Source organism: Aythya marila (genome assembly GCF_965140915.1).
Source record: "Aythya marila genome assembly, chromosome: 5".
Lineage (NCBI taxonomy): Eukaryota > Metazoa > Chordata > Aves > Anseriformes > Anatidae > Aythya > Aythya marila.
Genome location: NC_139046.1, coordinates 38,830,069 through 38,852,358, shown reverse-complemented (window position 1 = coordinate 38,852,358; position 22,290 = coordinate 38,830,069). Strand labels below are relative to the sequence as shown.

Genomic DNA, 22,290 nt, shown 5'->3' with positions numbered 1-22,290 from the left:
TTAAACCAGACCAGCCAGGTGGTTTTTTTTCCACTCAGGTCTTGAAAACCTCCAGTAGCATGCCTATTTCTTAGTGTTTCATTGTGTTTTGTTCTAGCACTTCTAAAACTGCAAACACAGTTGTATGAACAGCTTCTACTGAAACGTGTAAAGAACACACACGAAGAATCCTGTAACATCAAAGGATCAAAGTATTCTGAGGGTATATATCAATCACAGCTGTTCAAGAACAGGCTTTTTGAAGGATATTGCTACTTTGGTAGTCTTCATCAGTCACTGAGCAAGACAGCCTCTCAATAAACATCTGTGTTATACACGGGTATATATATTGAAAAGCTTTGTATTTCGGCAACTGTATCAACAATGAAAGAAAAGTATGATAAATTATGTAAAAAGCATGCTCAAAACAGCATCCATCTGCAGAACAAATTAAAAACTCAGTCTTGATTCTAACACACAAAGGCTAATTCATAAACCTAACAGAGCCTGCCCAAAAGAGTAGAGTTTAGAAAACATTCTGGCAAGCCTAATGCGTATTTAACACCCCCCACATGTACATAGTTTTAGAACAAACCCAATGCAAATTCAGCAACTCTGCCAAGATCAAAACCACAATGTTGAAGAAGTTTCAGGGTTTCTAGCTCAAGGAAAAAATATATGAGAAAGTTTGAGTGGATCAATTTTTACCACAAGAAAAAAAGATGACACTTTTCAAAGACTGCAGCCATGCTACCTTAAAAACGAAAACAATTCTCCAAAACTTATATTATGTTTGAATACCAAAATAACTATTCCTAACCTTTACATTCAATGTATTGGAAAACATGGATAACACCTAGGAAGAGTTCTTAAAATCTGAGTCTTTCTTTTAAATACATCTATTTCGTTTAAAAAAATAAAAAAAAAAAAAATTAATAATAATAAAAAAAAAGAGCAAGTAATAAGGTCTAAGACATTATTTTTGTATGGATTTCAAAATATGAAAATAACTGGTGATATTCACCCCCCACTGCTCTATTTTCAATTGGCACAGCATTAAAGACAAATATTTGAAAGACACCAAATAGAACAGAAGTGTTTGAAATTGTACAACTAAACTGGCAGAAAATTAATCAATAGCTTTTTCTCTCATTTCTAGTGTTAGCCTTCCACCAGTTTAAGTCCATGTATCAGTTCACGGCAGACAAGCACAAACAATGAATAGACAGGCTGGAAGCCTGCCGTAAGACATGGGCTCTGGAAAGCAGGTCCTTCCTTCTTATCTGGCAGCACCTACCCGCTAGTTTGGCCAACTGTACTGATAAGCCACATCCCGTGTTTTAATTTCTTGCAGTGTTAAACTTGGTTTTTCAAAGCCAATTTTGTTTTCTGCTTTCCACTAACGACTTGCGGATTCCCTGTTATTATCCCTGCTCCACAAAATACATGTGGGCATGGGGATGTTCTTTGTTGACTTTACATATTTTTATATAAAATATGTAAAAATATTTACACTGATTGGCAAAACTTTCAGCATGAACTTTAGAACATTTGTGACTTGATTTTAGTTTCCTTTCTCACTTGCTTCTTTCAGAAAATCAGTGAGTCATGTGAAATCCGTCATTTTAGAGGTTCAATATACAAGTACTGGTGCTTGGTTCACTGTGAGAATTTTTTCTATCTTGAATTTAAATGAAAACACCCAACATCTGTCACTTTTTCAGATCAACTATCACATAATAACAGCATATTGCAAACACACAAGAATATGCACATGATAAAAATTAATGCTGTACAAGGAGATACTCTAGTAATCTAAAGCCCTAAAAAGGCAGTACATAAGAAATTCAAAAGGAAAGCTTTCTGCTTTCCTCCCTCTTTCACCATGTCTGCATCACTTTCGGTAACATAGTCTCTAAGTTTTTCATCTTTCATTACTAATACACTGCTATTTTCTAATTGTAATTCCTCGTGCTACTAAAAAAAACTCAGATTTCTACTACCCTCTATCAACAAACTGGCAGACCCAGACATGACACCTTTTTTTAAATTAGGTTGCATTAATACATTTCTGCTGTAGCAACAAAGCAATGGTTATTCAGTGACAAATATCCTCTCTGGGGGATACTTCCAGAAAAGGGTATCAAACCCAAATAATTTTGGGGACTAATACACAGACACACAGCAAATCAGTGAACAATAAATTATATAAAAGATGCTAAAGATAAAAAGCAGATTGCCTAATATGCAAATGAAATGCATATCTATACAGATGAATGAAAAAAAAAATAAGTCACTGAACAAACAAGCAGGATGTATGCATTGAATAACACTGATTTAAAAAAAAAAAAAGAATTGAGTCACACTAGACAAAATACATGTTATGGCAATGGTACTTAAAAAAAGATACTATTCTCAGCTCTCAGGGTTTTAAACAGCATTTCTGAGACCAACTGAATGGTCTTGTTATAAATGAAGTCTCAACTCAATCTGAATTTAGTAATATTTATAAAAGAATATTTATAAATGGTATAAAAGGCAAGTAAACAGCGCTGGGTGTGCGGGGAGTCTACACTCCACCAACACGCACACGAACATCAAACATTCTAAATATACAGAACATTGTTTTTACATACTAAACCCGAGTATGCCTATACATACAATCAGGATTGGTAACAAACAATCCTTTAAGTTCCATGACTTACTAAACTCGAGTACGCCTATACATATGTACAATCAGAAAAGGTAACAAACAATCCTTTAAGTTCCATGACTTAACGGTCTCCATTTTCCATTCCTTTTGAACAATATATCTTGCTTTAAGTTGTCAAGCAACTCGGCCTTCGGGCCTTATGTATCCCGTTCTTCCCAGATCGAAGAAAAGCACATCCATCTCCTTTTCAAGGCCAATAGGGCCTGGGTTAAAAGGCACGTCCAGGTCACCAGAGGGTGTAACAGCAAAAGCCTTCGATGGCTGTAGCAGCAGAGGGGCCGATGGTGTAGCAGTCGGATCAGTAAAGGAGCCCGCAGCTCCCTCACTGTCTGGCAAACCACACGTTTCTGACTGTGGTCCCACAGGGCTCTTTAAGGCCTCAGAGACTGCTCACCAGGTGCCGAGCAATCCCACTGTAACCTTGTCGTTTACAGAGTCCCACACCTTGACCTCAGTTTGGTCCCATGTTTCAGGATCATAAACTGTCTGATTATTAATAAGGAGAATAACCTGTAAGGTTACCAGGACAGTCTTTGTTCCTAAGGACGTATGATTCCCCATAATGCGCAACTGCTTACCAGCGAGGGCCAGTTGTGTGTGTGTGGGTCCGCTTCTCTCAGCTCGAGCTTCTCTCCAGCTCTGGTGCGTCTATTTCCAGCGACTTTCTGTATGAGCTTCTCTGAGCAGTTTGCTGAGTTTGGCCGAACCCATCTTCATGAGGCGATCAAAGTGCCTGTTCCCGTCCTGGTCTCCGCTCTGCTAGCCTGCTCTTTTTCATTTCTTCTTTCTACTTCTTTATTGATGACATAACTTCATCGGGTTGCCTTTTTTTTTTTTTTTTTGTCTTGAGGGCAGGCTCCCCTCTTATACCCTTCTCCCCACAGCAGTTCTTTTCAGACCATAATATCCCATTTAAAGCTCTTTAGTAGTTCAAAGACAGCCCAGTTAGTAGCACAGCTCCCAGAGCACTGTCTCCTCCAACTGCTGTACTAGAACTTCAGAATTAATGATAAGTATGGTCAGGGGTTCTGTCTACATATTCAGATATCAACGTAACACTGATTAAAAAAAGTGTAGGCACACCACACTGTCCTGATTCGGTCAGAAACAGAATTTTATACCCTCAATATGTGACGTGCACTTGGTCTCAGAGCAGTCACCCACTGCAGGCAACAGGAATACAGGAATTTATCAAAAACACCCAACAACTACATCACCACTGTACTAAAAAAAAAAAAAAATGCGGATCACATACATACTCATAAGAAAGAAGTTCAAGTTCAGTTTGCCCTGATGATCTGACAATAAATGGTGATGAGGACCAGTGGGAAGTACCAAAACAAAGCATCCCGAAGGGATTTTGTCCATAAATAGAATCCACGTTTATTCAGCTACTGCAGAACTACAGCGTTTTACCCAGAAAGCGGAAATAAAGTCAATTCTTTTATGTGCACAAACACATTTCAAGTTGCACCTCCCACATCTCATGAGAATTCAGTGGCTTAACATCACCTGCAATGGGCAATTTCTCAGACCTGCTTTGTACAGCAACCCAACGCTCCCTGCAGGAGAAAATGACCTGTAGCATACCCAGCAGGCAGATGCCCAAACATCACACACATACACACAAAACAAAAGCAAAAATCACTTTGCATCAATTCTTTCTTTCATTCCTGCTCTATCTTTATGACAGCATTAATTTTCTGCATAAATTACAAAAAAGACTGAAAAGAAGGACTTGAGGGAAATTCATTTCAAAGTATTTGAAGTCCAGTGGTAGGCTGCTTATCTGAGAAATTAAAAAACTTGATCGCTTTGTATTTGAAACTGAGCAGAAAGCAGACCACAACTTGAACTTTTTCCTCTTCTCTACATTCTCCAAATCCTTCATTTCATTACTGATTGCAGATTCAAGCCTTTTCATCACACTCTCTCTGCATCTAAAACAGAGTCTGCATGTCCACTGACTGCCATTTTACCAAAAAGCATCAGTGGTAATAGTTCTGTAATCTTGTGAACAAGCTGTTACTAATGTAAACTGGCAGCTACAAGGATGATTTTGCCATACATTTTGAGGAAGAGACGAAAATAGTGCATTACTTCATTAAGAGAGATTTTCTTTCTGCCCAAACAGCATTTTACAGGGGCTAACAAAGAATGCAATAAGGCAAGAAAATAGACAATTATTATTGATAAGTGCATCAATATGCTTTGCTGTCTCCCTGAAAATAATTAAACCACTTTTCATTATACTTCCTCCTTCAGGGTTGCACATTATTTAGATAAGATTTTTTTCCCCTTCCAATTATTCAACAGAAAACAAGCATTTGTAAAAGTCACTTCATTGCCATTCTTGGCAGGCAGCTTAAACAAATCAGTATAAGAATTTGCAGATCCTTCTGCTTTTACGTGGTTTTGTTCCAGACAAGTGTAATGAAATGTAAAGACCAAAAAATTGATATTTAATATTTTGTGCATTGCACCTTATGATTTTTTTAATCAGTATTAAAAAGAGTAAATAGCATTGCCAAATATTAAATCCGTTCCACTATTTAGTGCCATACATGACACAGTAAGTTTAAATTATTTTTTTTTTCAGAAGCACTGGTTGGGAGGTCATATACATGTTTTTATGTTCACAATCTTCTCACATTACCATATTTACCTGTTTGGGCCTTTGTAGTGAGCCTCCCGTGACCTTTATGCACTGTCTCTCATTAACAAACAATTTACTTCCTTACCTAGCCATCACATCTCTTCCAGTACAAATACAAGTTTATATTATTAACTGATTTTTCAACAGTTGCCAACTGAAAAGGAAAAAGCTAACATATTTTTTCTTCTTTAGACTAAAGAAGGAAGAGCCTCCAGAGAGGTTTTTTCATGAAAAGAAAAAAAAAAAATCCCTGCAAAGAGTAATCCTCTTCACTAGTTTGCTCTATTGGTGACCTTTAGAGAGATCTACCAAAGCTAAAACGAACCTTAATTAGCAGAAAGGGCAACTGGGAGAACAGGTAGCATGAAGAAAAAAAGCTTTTATTCTTTACTATAGTGGATAAGAATTTTTAAGAGATTGATGAAATCCTAAAGACTGCTTCATAAATGTTGTATACTAGCACTCATCACTTTGGGTTAGCTAAAGATAGAATCTGCTATAGCAGGGACACATTATTTTCTGAAACTTCTATTTAACATAACAGGAATGATGTGCCATTTAAAAGGAAAAAAAAAAATGAAGCTCACAAGAAAGAGGTTTGGTTTTGAAGTTTCTGCCTCAAACTGTTATTGTTCTTCAATGCTCACAATGCAAGATTCTAGAAGTTGTCTTACTAACTTGAACAGCAAAAATTATATATGTATACATATATTTCACCTTAATTTTTCAAATGTCTTGTGGGTAATTCAACCAAATTAGTCACATGACTATAACTTTCAGCTTCTCTAAATCCAACATGCATCAAGAGATAAAGCAGTGAAGAACCACTGTCCGAGTCTCCAGTGCCATAAAAACAAGATGTTAAAATGTCATTTTATGACTGCTCTATAGAGTATAATTTTTAAAAGTAAGAGCTAGCACACAGTAATGTCCTGACCTTTAGGGCAACTCCATTGTGAAAAAGCTCCAAGAATCATTTAGAACTTGCTGAAAATATGTGCACATCCAAATCGCCAACAAGGACAAGGACTGGGCTATACTCATTATCCACAAATTCCAGGACATTATGTGCACATCATGTCCATACTTACAACACAGTTTGCACTGTTTGCCAGACCTAGGTGCACTTTGCAAATCTACAGCCCAGTAACTGCAGAACTTCAAATGCAGCTTGCAAGTGGTGAGCTCTGGTCAGTGCTGAACTGCCCAGACAACAGGCGGACTACTTCAGCTTGGGTCCCACCAGGAGGGGAACTACTCTGAGTCCACTAGTATCGAGCGTATCCCAGGCAAATTTGTACAAATATATATATATATATACATATATACAAATATATATATATATACACACACACACACACACAAAGACACATACTCATTCTTGATAGTAACCCAGTAATGAATATGCATCCAATTAGCAACAACAAAATACTATGAGCCAAGCCAAAAACACTGAAGGAACAAACTTCTCTCATTAGCACAATTTGGTTCTGAATTTTACCTCCACAAATAAATTGCACTCTGGGACAATAAGCTTCTAACACCCTTGCTAACTTAAGGCTGAAGTGGAAGGAAAAGAAATAATGAGTACGGTACCATTTAAGCTTCTGTTGCTTCCACAGGCATGATGCCTACTGTTACAAATTAACAGGAATATAAGTCAGTTAAGTAAGCAAAGCAGCAAAACCTGAGTAATAGAGCCCAGAAGAGAATACAGAAAAACAACAGCTTAGTTTGTCAAGCAACTGGAAAAAACTCAAGCCATCAAAATATACCAGTGACAGTGCAATAGCCATGGCCCAGAATCATTACTCTGCTCTCTACACGTCAAAGACCCTGGCTATTTCAGAGTTAAAGATAAAGCCTGTATAGTTATCCTCTGGGAAAAGCAAAGCAAGAATAGAAACAGAGCCTTGAGGCAAGGTTCTCACATACTCCAGCAGATTCACTGGTTTTACTAGCAGGATGCATTAGTCAGTCTACCTGCTGAAGAGTTAAAGCATTACTTTAAAAAAAAAAATAATTGTAATAATCATGAAATACCACATGCATGTTAAAATACAGAGGAATGGCTCACATGAAAGGGAACTGTAGAAAAAAGACCTCTTTCCATGCCTTACCATAGAATCACACAGACCTAAAATCCTTTGATTATGCAAGCCAGTATGAAATATTCCTCTGTGCTTGCTACAAGGCTCCAAACCACCACTGAATCAATTATCTGTGATTTTTATGTTTCTTTAAAATACAGCTAAGCCTTCTGATGGCTACATAAGGCTATGAAGCACCATCAGGCTGGCTGCAGACCCCCAGCAGGGCTCCCAAAACTACCCAGTTACATTCATGGGAAAGCTGGAGCTCTTTTAGAATTGCCTTTGTGACAATAGAACTGTTACTTAGTTGAGTTATAGCATCACAGAATAAGTTTTCAATTAGATTTCATCACTTCTAGAAATTTGTTGCTTCTTTCATCACAACTACCTCTGATCTCCCATTTCATGTACCCAAACCAAACCCCTCACAACATTCTCCAGGACCACTGACACAATCAGAGCCACACGACACGAGCAATGTGCTTAGCTCGGAGTCCGCACGTGTTCCCTTTGTACAACTTCTCTTGGAGTCCTGCTTAGAGCAAACGTTCGGTGGCAAGAAGTTCCACTGGCTCATACACACATGTGGCTTTCACTCACCCCACCATGCATTCAAAACACACCTCCCTGTGGAGAGAGGACCCCCACAGCTGTTTGAGCAGCAGCTCCTTACCCTGAAAGATCAGGCAGCCGCCTGCCCTTCCTGCTGGTTGCTGCTAGCACCACTTCATCATCTGCCGCAGCATGAGGTGGACCACACAAACCCTTAGGTGAGCCAGCTTAGTTCTTCCCTCAGGGTTGAAATTGCAGCTAAAGAGGATGGTGAGCCCTTGGGAGAGCTTCTCCAACACTCAAGCATCACCTTTTGCCCTTCACATCACATACCCACCACATCATATGTGATAATTAAATCTAAGTGATGGCAGGATGCAAAATTGTCTTTTGTACAACTAACAAAATATGGAGCTTATAAAGTCATTTGTTTAAGCTAACAAAAGGTTCAGGATCATCCATTTCAAAGTTATCCAATTACTACCATAGAGACTTGAGGAAGAAAAGTGGAACAAAACCTTCTAAGTAGGTGAGGCAGGAAAACAGAAAGGCATGGCCTTTTCTTTAATGGAGTACTCCTATTCATGCTTCCCCCAAAATATCCTCTTTTCCAAACTGAAAAAAAAAATAAAAAAAAAAATCCTCTCAACTTTCCTCTTTGGTCGTAAAGAATAGGAATAGAAATAGAATAGAAATAGAAGTGTTTAGTTCAGTTAGAAGTGACCTACAAATTATTCTCCAGCCCAACTGCCCAGCTGCTTCAGGGCTGCCCAGAAGTTAAAGCACATTGCTGAAGGCATTGTCCAGATGCCTCCTGGAGGCCAACAGGCAGGAGCACCAACCACCTCTCCAGGAAGCCTGTCACAGTGTGACCACAGCAGAGGCACTTTTCCTACTGCCCAGCCTGAACCTGCCCTGGCACAGCTCTGTGCCATTCCCTCTGGTCCTGTCAACAGCTACCAGCAAGGAGAGATGGGCACCTCGCCCTCCATTTCCCCTCCTTGGGGATCTGTCAAGAACCCCGAGCTTATCCTTCAGCCTGCTCCTCTCCAGCCTAGTGCCCCCAGCCTCTCACCCTGCCGCAACCCGCAGGCCCAGATCCCTTTCTGCAGGGCTGCTCTCCTGACGCTCGTCTGCCAGCCCGTACCTGCACCCAGCATTACCCCACCCCAGGTTCTAAACACCTGAACCAAACTGCATCTAAACAGCATTTACCATCATTGAATTTCACACCATTTATGATTGCTCCATGCTTCAATGTACCTAGATCCCTGCGCAAGGCCTCTTGTTCCTCCCGGGTGCCAAGAGCACCTCCCCGGGTAGTACAGCCAGCAAAATCCAGACCACTGACAGGAAAGTTGAAGAGAACCAGCCTAGAGTTCAATACCCGCTCATCTATTAAGCTGCCAGTTGCTTTCTATAGAATTGCAGCAAAACCAATCGCATCCTTCTGCAGATTTTTCCTACTTAAATATAGTTGTGTAAAATGTGACCTTGAGCTACACCTTCCTGCAGTCTCTTTCTCTCATTTCTTGAGGCTGTGCTGAACGCCAGCTCTGCGCTCCACCCTTCTGCCTTCCCTTCCTTAGCACTGCCTGAACATTTTGGAGCTATTTCACTCCTTCATCAGAATTATTAATAGAAATACTGAATGCATGCAGATACAGAATGAAGCCTTGCAGAATCCCATTTCACGGTTCAAGTGTCAAATCGGTGTTCGTTAAGAAGTTCCCAACCACTTGTTCACACAGTCATCAAGAGACTTAATCTAAATCAATACACTCCAGATAAAGCAAGCCACACTTCTGTCAGGCAGATAGTGGCTCTTCACGCCTCATCGCAGTAGAGAAACTCCTGCGAAGGGAAGCTCTTCGCACCTCATTAGTAATTAAGTTCAGCTCCCGCATTGATATACATTGATCTAAATAAGTTTTTTCCTAGTTGCACTGTAGAACATGCATCAAAAGATACGTTGTTCTAAGTATCAATTTCTTCTCCTATATGCGTTACAGTGCTCTATAGGAAACCAAATGTTTATGTATTTGAAAAAATCCAAGCTTTTGTTACTAAGTAGCTGCCTATGAACAGATTGCTTTTTGCAGTTGCTTAGACCATAAAGTTTCAGCACATACTAATGAGGAAAAATATATCTGATGCTGATAACATAAATTTGATGATGTCATCTTGAAACTGCCAAAGAGTGAATGCACGAGGCAAGAAAGAATGCACTAAAATCAATCTATTCTACTTCCACTTGCAACTGACACCCAAAGTCAAGAAAGGAACATCGAAACGGACCTGCCCATTCCAGCCTCAGTTCAGTAGTAGCATGCATCACATGCACACACAATGTATAATTTGTGATAACTGAAAGAAAGTTAGAAGAATATCTTTCTTAAACCACCCTCAGAAGGACGTGGCCATGGACCATCAAAGTAAACCCCAGTATCATGCCCACAAATTTAGCTTTTTTTTTTTTTTTAAAAATAACCTATATTTTAGAGAGAGCTATCCAAAATAGTACATAAAGTACTGTAACAGTAGATAAAAATCAATACATAATAACAGTACAAATATTAAAAAAAAAAATCAGTACAAATAACAGTACACAAAATCAGATATGAATTGTAAGCAAAGTAGAGGAGTTAGGATAAAAGGAGATAATATTGGGCCAATTTCAACTGGATCTTTTACTTTGAGCATTATAATTTCACATTACTAAAAATGAATAATTGCAAATGTGTTCTATTTATTTAACATAGATTAGATAAGTTAAAACAGACAGAAGCAACATAAAATTATTCAAGCTGACAGATCTGCAAAGAAATCTGCCATTTGGTAAACCAGCTGGTCATAATCAGACTTCAGATTAATACTATTTTTGAAACAAGGATGCAAAGCCTTCAGCAGTCAAGCCAGTTAAATCAACGTGCATGCTAGTTATAACACTGAACAAGTGCAAGATCCTTTTTCTTTTTCACAAGAAACGAGCACTTTTCTTCCCAGTTCCTAAGCCAATTCCACACTTCCATGAGAAGCAGAATCTTGCTTAAACAGCAGCGCTATGGAGTTCTTCAGGAAGCTATTTCCTTAATAGCTGATAGTAATTATGAAAGCTTTTCAGATTTTGATCCACATCTAAACCTACCATAAGAGTAAGTCTATTATTTATAAACAAATAGCACCCTGATCTCCTTCTACATTATCATCCAACAGAGAGGGAGAGAACTGACTCAGAAAGTACCGGGTCTTGGCAGGATTTGAAAGGAGCACAGTTATTAGTAAAATAAAAAGAATTACAGCATGCTGTAGACAATATTGTACACAATAGTGTACTAACATATAAAGTGGTGTCCAGCCCACTGGCCCACAGAAACCTGAGATGCTAACATGCCACCACTGTGCTTTCTTATCCCTGTTGTACAGGTCAGAAATAACAACCTCCTGTAGCTTCAAAAACAGGATCAGGATCCACTAAATTTAAAACATCGAAAAGACAAATTTTGAAGATGCATATTGGTTTCAAATGAATGCAAATTACTAAGGAATATTACTGCCAAAATGTTATGTAATTTCACGCCAATTTCTAGCTCACCCTAAAAACTGGTAGGTGTTTCCAAGTGTTTTAATGAAGTTTGGTGTTACTAACACTCTTATGATGCTTTCCTAAACCCATTCACCTATTTTACTTGCATTTTACTGCTCTGTCTATAGCAGGCTCAACAAACCCATATCCAGTTATTTTAATGCAATTTGATGTAGATTTTGTCTTAAAGCTTTTCATAACTGAAGATATTAAAAAAAAAAAAAAAATCTCAAACAACTAAAGGTCTGGTAATCACAAAGTACTTAAATATCTAGTTTAGCAGCAATCGTTTTATAAACAAATAAGGTAGAAATAAATTAAAAGTTATATTTTAATAACTTTTAATTATAATTCTAAATTATATTTTTTTCAGGATATAATACCAGATTATCTCAATTCTGATTATACAATGCTAGAAGAATCCTAATAAGAAAATTCCTCCAAAATGCCAAACCAACACCAACAGTGGCGAAAGGCAGCGTGATCTTTCACATGTTCTACCCTGAAAGCAAAAGGGATGAAATTGCCCTACAAAATCCTACATATTACAAAATTTAAGTGTCTCCCACCTCACTACTCCAGGGAATTTCAAGGCCCATTTGAAAAAAAAAAAAAAAAAAAGATTTTTCATAGAAGGCTGTGGGTTCCCAGCATACAGTCAGAAAAGTGATGGGATAAACCACTCACACTACCAGTATTATTACCTAGCTCTCCAGGTATGAAATTTACACATCACCACTTGAGAAATGCAGCCCCCCTGCAGCTAAAAACCAGCAGGGCTCCCCCTCACACATACTGCTTACTCTGGGTCAGGCTCCCTCTTGCTGAGCTGGTGCACTTGTCTAAAACAAGTGACCTGGCTGAACAGAGGGAGAAATAAAATAGGTCAATTTCCTGCCAGTTAAGGGCTGGATCCATTCAGAAACACAGCTTAGCTTATATCAAAAACACTACAAGAGAACTCACATTACTGCACAGATGAAAAAATAGAGAGCAAGAAGGACCTCCGTTTCATAAGGGGTAAATGTTCTGACTAGCTCAGACTAACACTGGGCATCACCAGCTGCGGGTTGCCACAGCTGTTGACACTATGGCTAGATCACTGGGAGCACATCAGTAAATGCAAGGTCTGTGACAGGTGTGCTATGAAAGCATATGGTGCTTAATGCCAAAAGACTCCAGCACAGGAAAAGCATGATGCTTAAATATTGATTAGCGGAGTTCTGGGAAGCCCTTAGCTCTTGCTTCACTTCACACATAGCCTATACAAACAAATGAAGTCACTGCACTAGGCTAAAATGAAGAGCATAGCAAAGTCAGTAACACAGTGATCAGGCAAAACGTATTGTAAATTGCCCCCCGAAAAAAATCTTTGAACTGCTTCCTAAAATATTTCAAACAATAATCCAGATGAAAAAGCATTCATATAATGTTTGATTCCCTTACTGAGTACATCTTTTAAATTATGAAATGTGTCATGCTGAGACAATTACAGCACTACTGGAGAGAACGTAGATATAGATGTGTTTTAACTTGGTAAGAAACAGACCAACAACTCAAAATGTATATTTTCAGCTAATACCAATACTAAACTTCCACCCTATGCCTCTGTGGCTCATGAGGGAGCACTACTGTTTCATATCCAGAATTCAAACCTGTCTGCACACATCAGTATGAAATCAGAAATCTGTATTGAGAACAAGTGAAATTGCCAACCAGTGCTCTAGGTAACTGTACCAATCCAGCTGCATTTTTCTCCTTAAAATGAGTGCTAAAATGCATCTGAATGCAGTGACAAGAGGCCAAATATTTTGTGATTTTTGAAACCCATCAGCATCCGTGGGTGTTCTAATACAGATAAAACATTGGCTGGGTCCAACTGAAGCCACGGCATCATAAAAGTCACAGTGAATCTAATCAACCTGATCCTGAAAATGGGGTAGCAGCTGGTCTGTCTACATTAGGACTCCCAGTGCTGCCAACACCAATCAGCATTAGGTCGGGATTGCAATCTTTCTGCCTTTCCAGGGACGATCATGATTTCTATGTTTCATCAATGCTAAAGAAAGCAAGACAATCTGAATGTCATACTGCCTAAGCACTTATCCCCAAATTAGAATATTCTATTATAAACTATTTTTTTAAAAGGTATAGTGTAGATCTCGTACTATGGTGGGTTGTATAAAGTGTTTTAACATCTCCAGAGCAAACTGACAGCGTAGTTTTGGTACAGGTAGGCACGTCTGTGTCACCTTTAACATGTTACAACACTTTATATTTAGCCAAAGCATAGGCTTGGCGTGGGGGCAGTGACGGCACGTGTTCGGGTCCATCAGACACCCGCTCCGCAGGCTGAGCACGCCCCCGTGTTTGCACTGCCAGTACCGCTGGCTGGACGAGACACGCGCTCCTTTCAGCTTGCAATCAGCTGAGTCAAAAACGCTCATCAGCTCCTCATCTCTATTTGCAAACAGCGCTGCGCTTCCCAAACCAGGCTCGCGCTTCGCCGCACAGGCGGGCTTGGCCAGAAGCCCCCTCGCGGCTCCCCCCCCCCCCAGCACGCTTCAGCCACGCCGCGGAGCCCGCCCGGCCGCACCGAGGGGAGGCAGCGGCAGCGGCCCCGCCTCCCCCCGCTCCCGTGCCGCGGAGGGCGGGCTCTGCTCTTCCTCCTCCTCCTCCTCCTCCTCTTCCTTCTCCTTACCCGCCGGTAGTGGTGGTGGGCAGCAGGTGGCGGGGCTGCCCCGCGGCCCCGGGGCTCTCGCCTGCCCCGGCCCCCGCCTCCGCCTCCTCGGTGCCCGTGAGCGCCGCCTCTTCCCCGGCCCCCGGCTCCTCCTCGGCCGTGGCCGTCTCTGCCGCTGCCTTCAGCCGCCGGCTCGGCCGGCCTCTCTGCGCCGCCCGGCCGCCTCCGGCCGTGCCGCCCGCCTTCCCTGCGGGGCCGGCCGCTGCCCCGCTCCGGCTGCATGGCCGAGCCGTTCCGCAGCGCTCCGCAGCGCACCGCCTGTGGCCGGGCCGGCCCGTGCCGCGCCGGTCCCCGCCTCCTCCCGGAAAGAGGCCGGTGGCGGAGGCCGGGAGAGGGAAATGGCGGCGCCGCGCGGCGGCGGCCCCGGCCTCGGCAGCGGGCCCGGCTCGCGGGAGGCCGCGCGGGCACCTCACCTCACCGCACCGCACCTCACCGCGCCGCCGCGGCCGGGTTACCTCCGCCCGGTCTTTCGCGAAGGGCGAGGAGTGAAAAAAGAAGTTGTCCACCCATGCTTAAGACAAACAACCATGTATTCCACGTGTAGAAAATAGATATCTTGCTCAAAGCTGCGTAAAGTTAGTGTTCTGCGTTACGGGAGGCAAAAAAGTGACCCAGTCCTGGCTGACAGCTGCTTGTATGCAAACCGTGTGACAGAAACCCTGAGAAGTGACCGTGCACACTCCCAAAGCATGGAGGATACAGACAGCGGACAGGGGGACAGCTTTGTCCCTTCTAGCTAGGCTAGTTTGTCCGGCTGTGTCTGAGCTACAGGATGGGCCCAGGGAGGTTCCTCAATTCCCCTCCATCACACGTGCTCCATTGGTTTTGACTGCGCATGCTGTCACTTGACAGTACACATTAAAATATCAATCTGTTTTTGCAGAGTTTTTAAACCCAGTAATCCTTACAGCAAAAATGCTGCCAGAACTCCCACACTGTGAAATCATAGGCTCTAGTGTCTCTGCACTACCACTGCCCATGGTTAAGGGCTGCTTCTGGGGCACAATGCTCAGCAAACCGGTAAAATTAGCATGACTCCGGTGCCACATGCAAGCAAATAAATCAAGTAATGGGGAGCTGCACTAGCAAGCACGTTGCACAGACATCCAAATGATTCCATGTGCAGCCAGCACAGGCCTGGCAGACCTAGCGCTGAGCTAGAGCTAATAAACCCTATCGAACCCAAGCTGTGCTTGCATCTGTGGCACAATTTATCTGTGACATGAACAATCTGCCTGCAGATAACTGTAAGCTGACTATATGCACAAATTTAACAACTCACAGTAATTAGTACTTACAGATAGTTTGAAAAAAATATCAGTAATATTTGGCAACAAATAGCAAATATCATTAGAACTCGTAAGTGTGAGGTTCATGCATCAATAATTATGAGACAGATAGCAAAGTCATGATATTGTACATGTGCATTTTGATTTTGTAATTTAATTTTGATCTCCTTATTATTATCATCTATTGTGATAGACAATTAACATAAATTATGTTACCATAGCACACATAAGACCCACTCAGAGACACTGTTGCCTTGAGTGATACACAAATAGAGAACAAAAGGTAACACCACAAAGCGTTAGCACGGAAGTATGAGACAAAAGATGATGCAGCATGAGGAGATGATGAGAGTGGTCAGAATGCCAAGAAGAAATCTTTGCATGCTAGCAGCTTAGCTACTGTCAATTTTTATAGGCATCATAGTAAAACAATCCATTAGGGAGGGAACATGATGATAATGAGAGTGCTTTACCTGGTGATAATGACTAAGTTTTTGTTATTGATTATAGAGAGCTCATACCAAGCACAAAGAACAACACCAGAGAAAGCAAAATGTATCTTAAAAAAAAAAAAAAAAAAAGTAGGTGAACATAAAGGCTTGTATTACTTGCACCCTGTTGCAGTAAGAGTTACATATAGAAAGAAAATAAGTAGGGAGGGGAATGTAAAAAGCCTTCAAAAAGAAAAGTCTTCACATAATACAAGAGAGAAACACTGTAAATAAGAACCACTGAGATGAGCTGTTAGCAGCTCCCCCAAATGTTTTATTTTGTCTCCCTTTGTGATGCACTTAACCTTCACAATACACCTCTGACTTCCGTTTATACATGAATTACAATTTCTATAACATATTATCTGTTGCCCCTACCAAAAGTCATTTCAAGCCAGGAACAATCATGTTGGGGCAACGCCAATTTCTACTCCTTTTGCTCTGTGGTCTGCAGTCTATATAGGATAGCTTCAGCAGTCTTTCATCCTAATTCCTAGTTTTAGATGGGGCAAGAGAACTAAGAGGGGGGCATACTTGCTGCCTATGACAAAAGACAAAGCATCACAATTTCTATTCTCTATTATTGTGAGAAAGGTATCATCATTAGAAAAAAAAAGGGGGGGGGGGTCAGAAGTTCAAACAATCTCCTATAATCATACAAACTGACTGCTCAACCCCAGGTGTTAGGCAAATGTAGAAGGCAGCCAATTAGAGGTTTATCTGTGTGCCTGTTTGACATTCATAGCTCATGGTTTTTTAAGACCGTCTCAAGCCTTCCGTGAAATCTTGCAACTTTCAAAATAAGCCTGGTAGAGCACTAGTAGTGTTTCAGTTATGTTAGCTGTTGGGGCATGGAGCACATCTCCCTTATAGGAGCTCTGGTGACTAAGTTCAAGCTTAGCTGGCTGAGTCCAAGGTCAGCTCCTTCGTTGGTATGAGCTGTTATGAAGAAAGCAAGAAGTGAGGGCCTCCCTCTCCTTTTTTCTAGTAGACGTCTGTCAATTATAGAACCAGGATGAAAATTCTTTCCTCACTTGGGGCTTGTTAGGACTGCAGCGGCACTTCAACTATTCTTGGCTGCTAGACTGGCTCTTGAGGCCATAGGAGACAAGCATACAGATGGTCACCATGCATATATTATGATTATTATGATTATTGCTAGGCTGCAAGGCCTAAACATGAACTAGAATCCCATTGAGCTAGTCCCAATATGTGTCGTGCATAAACAGAATACACTTGTATGAACATCTAAATATAAGACAGGAGTTGACAAAGAGACAGATACAGATGGAGGAGCACCATTTTGGTTAGTATGATAGCCAGTGATAGCCAGTACACCAGCCAGCTTACCATTATTGAATTTCATCACAAAAAGAGATAATCATTATGGAGTGTTTGAGGAAGAAATAGGAAGAAATATGGTATACATTTGTGGATATGTAGGAGATACTGAATAACAAAAGTGAATGAAGGGGAAAATTAAATTAAAATAAAATAACATAACACAAAAGGACAATGAAAGAAAATTTGATGCTTTTCTGAAAATTCAACAAGTGGCTATAAAATATTGATATATTCAGCAGCCAACTACTTGGTACAAAAATAGATGATGACAAGTGGGAAAAGGACAGGCTGTGAAAGCTTGCAGTTAATGCAAGACACTTGCCAAGACTGAATAAAACAATGTTTTGAGAGTTAGGATGAAAGATGAAAAAACAGAGTAGGGGTATGGATGGATATAAAGAACTACAAAATAGAGATCTTGTACAGAGAAAATCCTGAAGACTTAGAATTGGTCTTTAATAAGTGACCTATGTGATAATTTTAGCTGAACCTATACCTGCTGTGAAAAAAGGGGATCTTCTTACCTGATTTTTACTGGCTAGATGCCCAATAAACAAACTACTAATGATTTATCTTCCATTTCTGACTTTAAAATCTAACAACCGTATGATTATTCCGAAATTATACAGCCTAACAAGATTAAGCATCAAACAAGTGATTATCATCATCTGATATGATGGAATGACTTAAAAAACATCAGAGATCTGTGAAAGAACCAAATTGCCTAATTTAGGCATGCATTTACAGGAATGAGAAAAAAGCAGTGAAGAATTACACCGTATTAGAGAGACTGTATGAACATCAGAGATGTATTCATTAATAGAGTGACAGTGGTTCTGTTTTTCTGCTGCATATGCAATCTACAGCATTAAATTGTTTTTGTTGCATTATTTGTCACTGGTGTCATCCATTGATGATTCTTCTTCAGTTTATTCCTTTCTATCTTGAATCCTATCATTCACTCACCAAACTGCACTTCCACACCTCACCAGTCTCCCCTGTCCCAAGATCTTCCAATTAAGAAAAGTCCTTTCTGCCTCACTTATTTTTCCAAAAATGTATTTGTGGCCTTGCCTACTTGCTTAACTCAAAAGTTCCCCATCCACTGCCCCAAGCACTTCTAACACCCGATTGTTTCCCAATGCCAGCATGGTTCCTTTCTCCCCATGCATCCTCAGTTCCCTCTTTTTACCTTTCTATTGATGGTTTCAAAACAATGACTTCCCTAAATTTTCCAAAGACAATTTCTGAAATCTTGACGTGTCTTCTACAAAGTACTGTAAGGAACAACACTGTCACTCACTGTCTCATTACACTGCAAAGCTTTAAATGTCTGTCTCATGTAGAGTGTCTCCTAAGGTATTCTAAATGTAAGAGCTGGCATGATTGAACATCTTATGAAACAATAATTGTTTTGATTGCATTTAGAAATGTCATAAGATGCTAGAGTACATTGTCCTAGAATATACACTTGTGTGTTTTACTTATGTTCACATCTGTAGAAACAATAATCACAATGCAGAAAGAGAGCACAATTTAATAGACTGCTTTACAAGTGTTTCATGGTAACTTTAATGGAAGTCTATGCTATTTAATGAGCTTCTTTCTTTTTCTCTCACTTTTTTTTTTCCCTTTGATATTTACAGCTGCCTCCAAAAGAATATTTTCAAGTGCAGAAAGCAATATGCAACAGTCAAGATCCTCATGACAATAGACCAAGAACAAGAATGGAAGTAAATTTATTCAGCAATTCTACTGTTATAAACAGTTCATCCACCAACCATAAACAGTTAGAAGGGCATAGCCTGTGGGAAGTTATTACTATTGCCAGTGTAACTGCAATTGTAAGCTTAATAACCATAGTGGGAAATATTCTTGTGATGATATCCTTCAAAGTTAACAGTCAGCTCAAAACCGTTAACAATTATTACTTGCTCAGCCTTGCCTGTGCAGACCTCATCATTGGAATATTTTCTATGAACCTCTATACATCTTATATACTCATAGGCCATTGGTCTCTTGGAAGTCTGGCATGTGATCTGTGGCTAGCACTGGATTATGTAGCTAGCAATGCCTCAGTAATGAACCTTCTAGTCATCAGCTTTGACAGATATTTTTCCATCACAAGGCCTTTAACATACAGGGCTAAACGCACACCCAAAAGAGCTGGCATCATGATTGGTCTAGCTTGGCTAATTTCCTTCATTTTGTGGGCACCTGTTATCTTGTGCTGGCAGTATTTTGTTGGTGAACGAACAGTACCACCTGAGGAATGCCAGATACAGTTCTTATATGAGCCCATTATCACCTTTGGTACTGCAATTGCTGCTTTTTATATTCCAGTGTCTGTGATGACCATTTTGTATTGCCGCATCTATAAAGAGACGGAGAAACGTACCAAGGACCTTGCTGAACTTCAGGGTTCTGAGTCTGTGGCAGAGTTTGAGATGATAAAGCCTCAGAAAGCTCTTCTGAAGTCTTGTTTCAGTTGCAAGCAACAAAATTTAGTCAAAAGAGAGAGATGTCAGGCTTCCTGGTCTTCATCTAGTCGAAGTACATCAGCTACAGTGAAAGCATCTCAGGCAGCGAGTACTTGCAATGACTGGTCTAAGGCTGACCAGTTAACCACCTGCAGCAGCTATGCATCTTCAGAAGAAGAGGATAAACTTGCCACTGATTCAGTTTTCCAAGTAGCTTACAAAAGTCCATCTAAAGATAACGAAGAAGAGTTTAATGAAAGGGAGAGCAAGGATGTTGATGTCAAAGACCAACCTGAAGAAAATGATTTTGAGGCCCAGAAATATTTTTTATCACCTGCCAAAGGCCAAAAAAATAAAAAATGTGTGGCCTATAAATTCCGCTTGGTGGTTAAGGCTGATGGCACTCAGGAAGCCAACAATGGTTGCCGTAAAGTAAAAATAACTCCTTGTTCTGCTGCTCTGTCAAAGGATCCTTCCATCAAAAGCATGGATCCAAATATAAATAACCAAATCACCAAAAGGAAAAGGATGGTTCTTATAAAAGAACGCAAAGCAGCACAGACTTTAAGTGCCATTCTTTTGGCATTTATCATCACGTGGACTCCCTACAACATAATGGTTTTGATCTCCACATTCTGCTCTGACTGCATTCCCCTGACACTGTGGCACCTCGGATATTGGCTATGCTATGTGAACAGCACTGTTAACCCCATTTGTTATGCTCTCTGTAACAAAACTTTCAGGAAAACTTTTAAGATGCTGCTTTTCTGCCAGTGGAAAAAGAAAAAATTGGAAGAGAAACTATACTGGCAGGGCAATACCAGACTGCCGTAACTGCTCTTATATAAGCGATAAAGGGAAAAATAGATATTGACATCATAGCCTAACAAATGGGCTGTAATTCTGTCTTGTCAAAGCTATTCCTTTATATGTCTAGGGGTTAAAAAAAAAAAAAAAAAAAAAAAAAAACAGTGAGCAAAAAAGTGATGTTTTGCATTAAAATAGTGTGTTTGGGATAAACAAGTCAGTGGCTGCTGTAAACAGCACAGGGTATTTGTGATTATGCAGTAGATCTGCATTAAAGATATCATGTTTGGGGTCTTCTGTTCTTTCTTTCAGCCTGAGAAAGTGTAGGTATTTTATAAACAAATAGATATTAGAGTGTGATTGCCATCCAGTCATCAGATCAGGTCATCCAGCAAATCTCCCTGTAGCACAGAACTGTTTCATCTTACAGTTCCTTTGTTCCTTTCTAGTGTATTGTCTATTTATTTTTCAATGGAGCAAGCAATGGAGCATGTACTAATTCTAAAATTTCCACCATAAGGATGACTTTTCAGGGGACAGAGGAAGGGCTCAGAGGGGAGGAAATAGATAATGTATGTTATATATAAAGAATCCTGTCCCCATCTCAGTTCCATCATGCAAGTCAATGTCATCTAAAAAATGGTGATAGTTAGCAAATACTCGAATTTGCATTTCTCAATTTCCCAATGCCTCAGAAGGAAATTCTAAAAATGTATGTGATAGTGACAATAGTACAAATCAGAACTGACTATAAATCATGATGGACACAGTCTATCTACTTTACAGTGTAGGACATACAGAATAACCTTTTTGAAATCTCTCTGTTGCACTCCCCCTTGACTACAAAGTTTCCCTTAATGATGGAATGATGCACAACACAAGTAAAATGTATATTGAAGCCCTGCACATTCTCCTGTGTATTATGAAATTATTGAAAACAGTGACAGAATTGGTATTTCTGAAAGAAGAAAGATTTTTAAAGTACTTTTTGATTATTTATGTAAATCTTTAAAGACACTTTGCACTTTCATAGCACTTTTATCTCTAAATAGCTTTATAAATCAGCATTAGGTGTTTGAAAATGTAAGTTTTCTCCTGTCAATATCTTCCAGTTCAACGGAATCATGTCTGCCACATGTGCCAGTACTGGGGCTTGGAGACAGCCTCTCTTAGGGCTGCAGCTTCTGGGACTGGTGTGGACTGGCCTGATAGCAATGAGCTGAGAATCTGTCCACTAGTTGAGGTTTGCCAGGGCTGTGGCAAACCTCAGACACTCATGTGCCTGTCTGATATCTGTGTTAGATTGGCAGTCCTGCAACATCAACTGAGTAAGTGCAAACGTAACGGGTGCTTTTAACACAAAGTCACTGGAATGGAACTGATAACCTGGCTCATTGTGGTGGAAACAAACATGAAGCTTCAGAAAAGGCCATGTGAAAACAAAGTTAATGGTGACAGGAGTCACAGAAAGTGAAGTCTTAAAGTAAACAAGTGTTTATGAATAAGTGAGAAAGAACTCCATGTACCTCACTGAGTCCATGTCACAAGGTTCAGATGCAG

The 22,290-nt window shown here is 40.3% G+C and overlaps 2 protein-coding genes across 2 annotated transcripts in view; one reads left to right on the top strand and one right to left on the bottom strand.

Moving 5' to 3' along the window:
* The window catches only part of AVEN (apoptosis and caspase activation inhibitor), a 97,892-nt gene extending 83,188 nt beyond the window's left edge, over positions 1-14,704 (bottom strand). The window contains exon 1 of the mRNA XM_082761318.1: positions 14,281-14,704. Within this exon, the coding sequence (XP_082617444.1) occupies positions 14,281-14,541 (261 nt within the window). The 5' untranslated portion in view covers positions 14,542-14,704. The remainder of the gene's footprint in view (positions 1-14,280) is intronic.
* A 4,466-nt stretch (positions 14,705-19,170) lies between these two features.
* On the top strand, positions 19,171-20,757 carry CHRM5 (cholinergic receptor muscarinic 5; the record flags this gene model as incomplete). The annotated part of the gene is made up of 1 exon (XM_082762009.1): positions 19,171-20,757. One exon carries the CDS (start codon positions 19,171-19,173, stop codon positions 20,755-20,757), a length of 1,587 nt encoding a protein of 528 aa, XP_082618135.1.
* Positions 20,758-22,290: the final 1,533 nt, after the last annotated feature.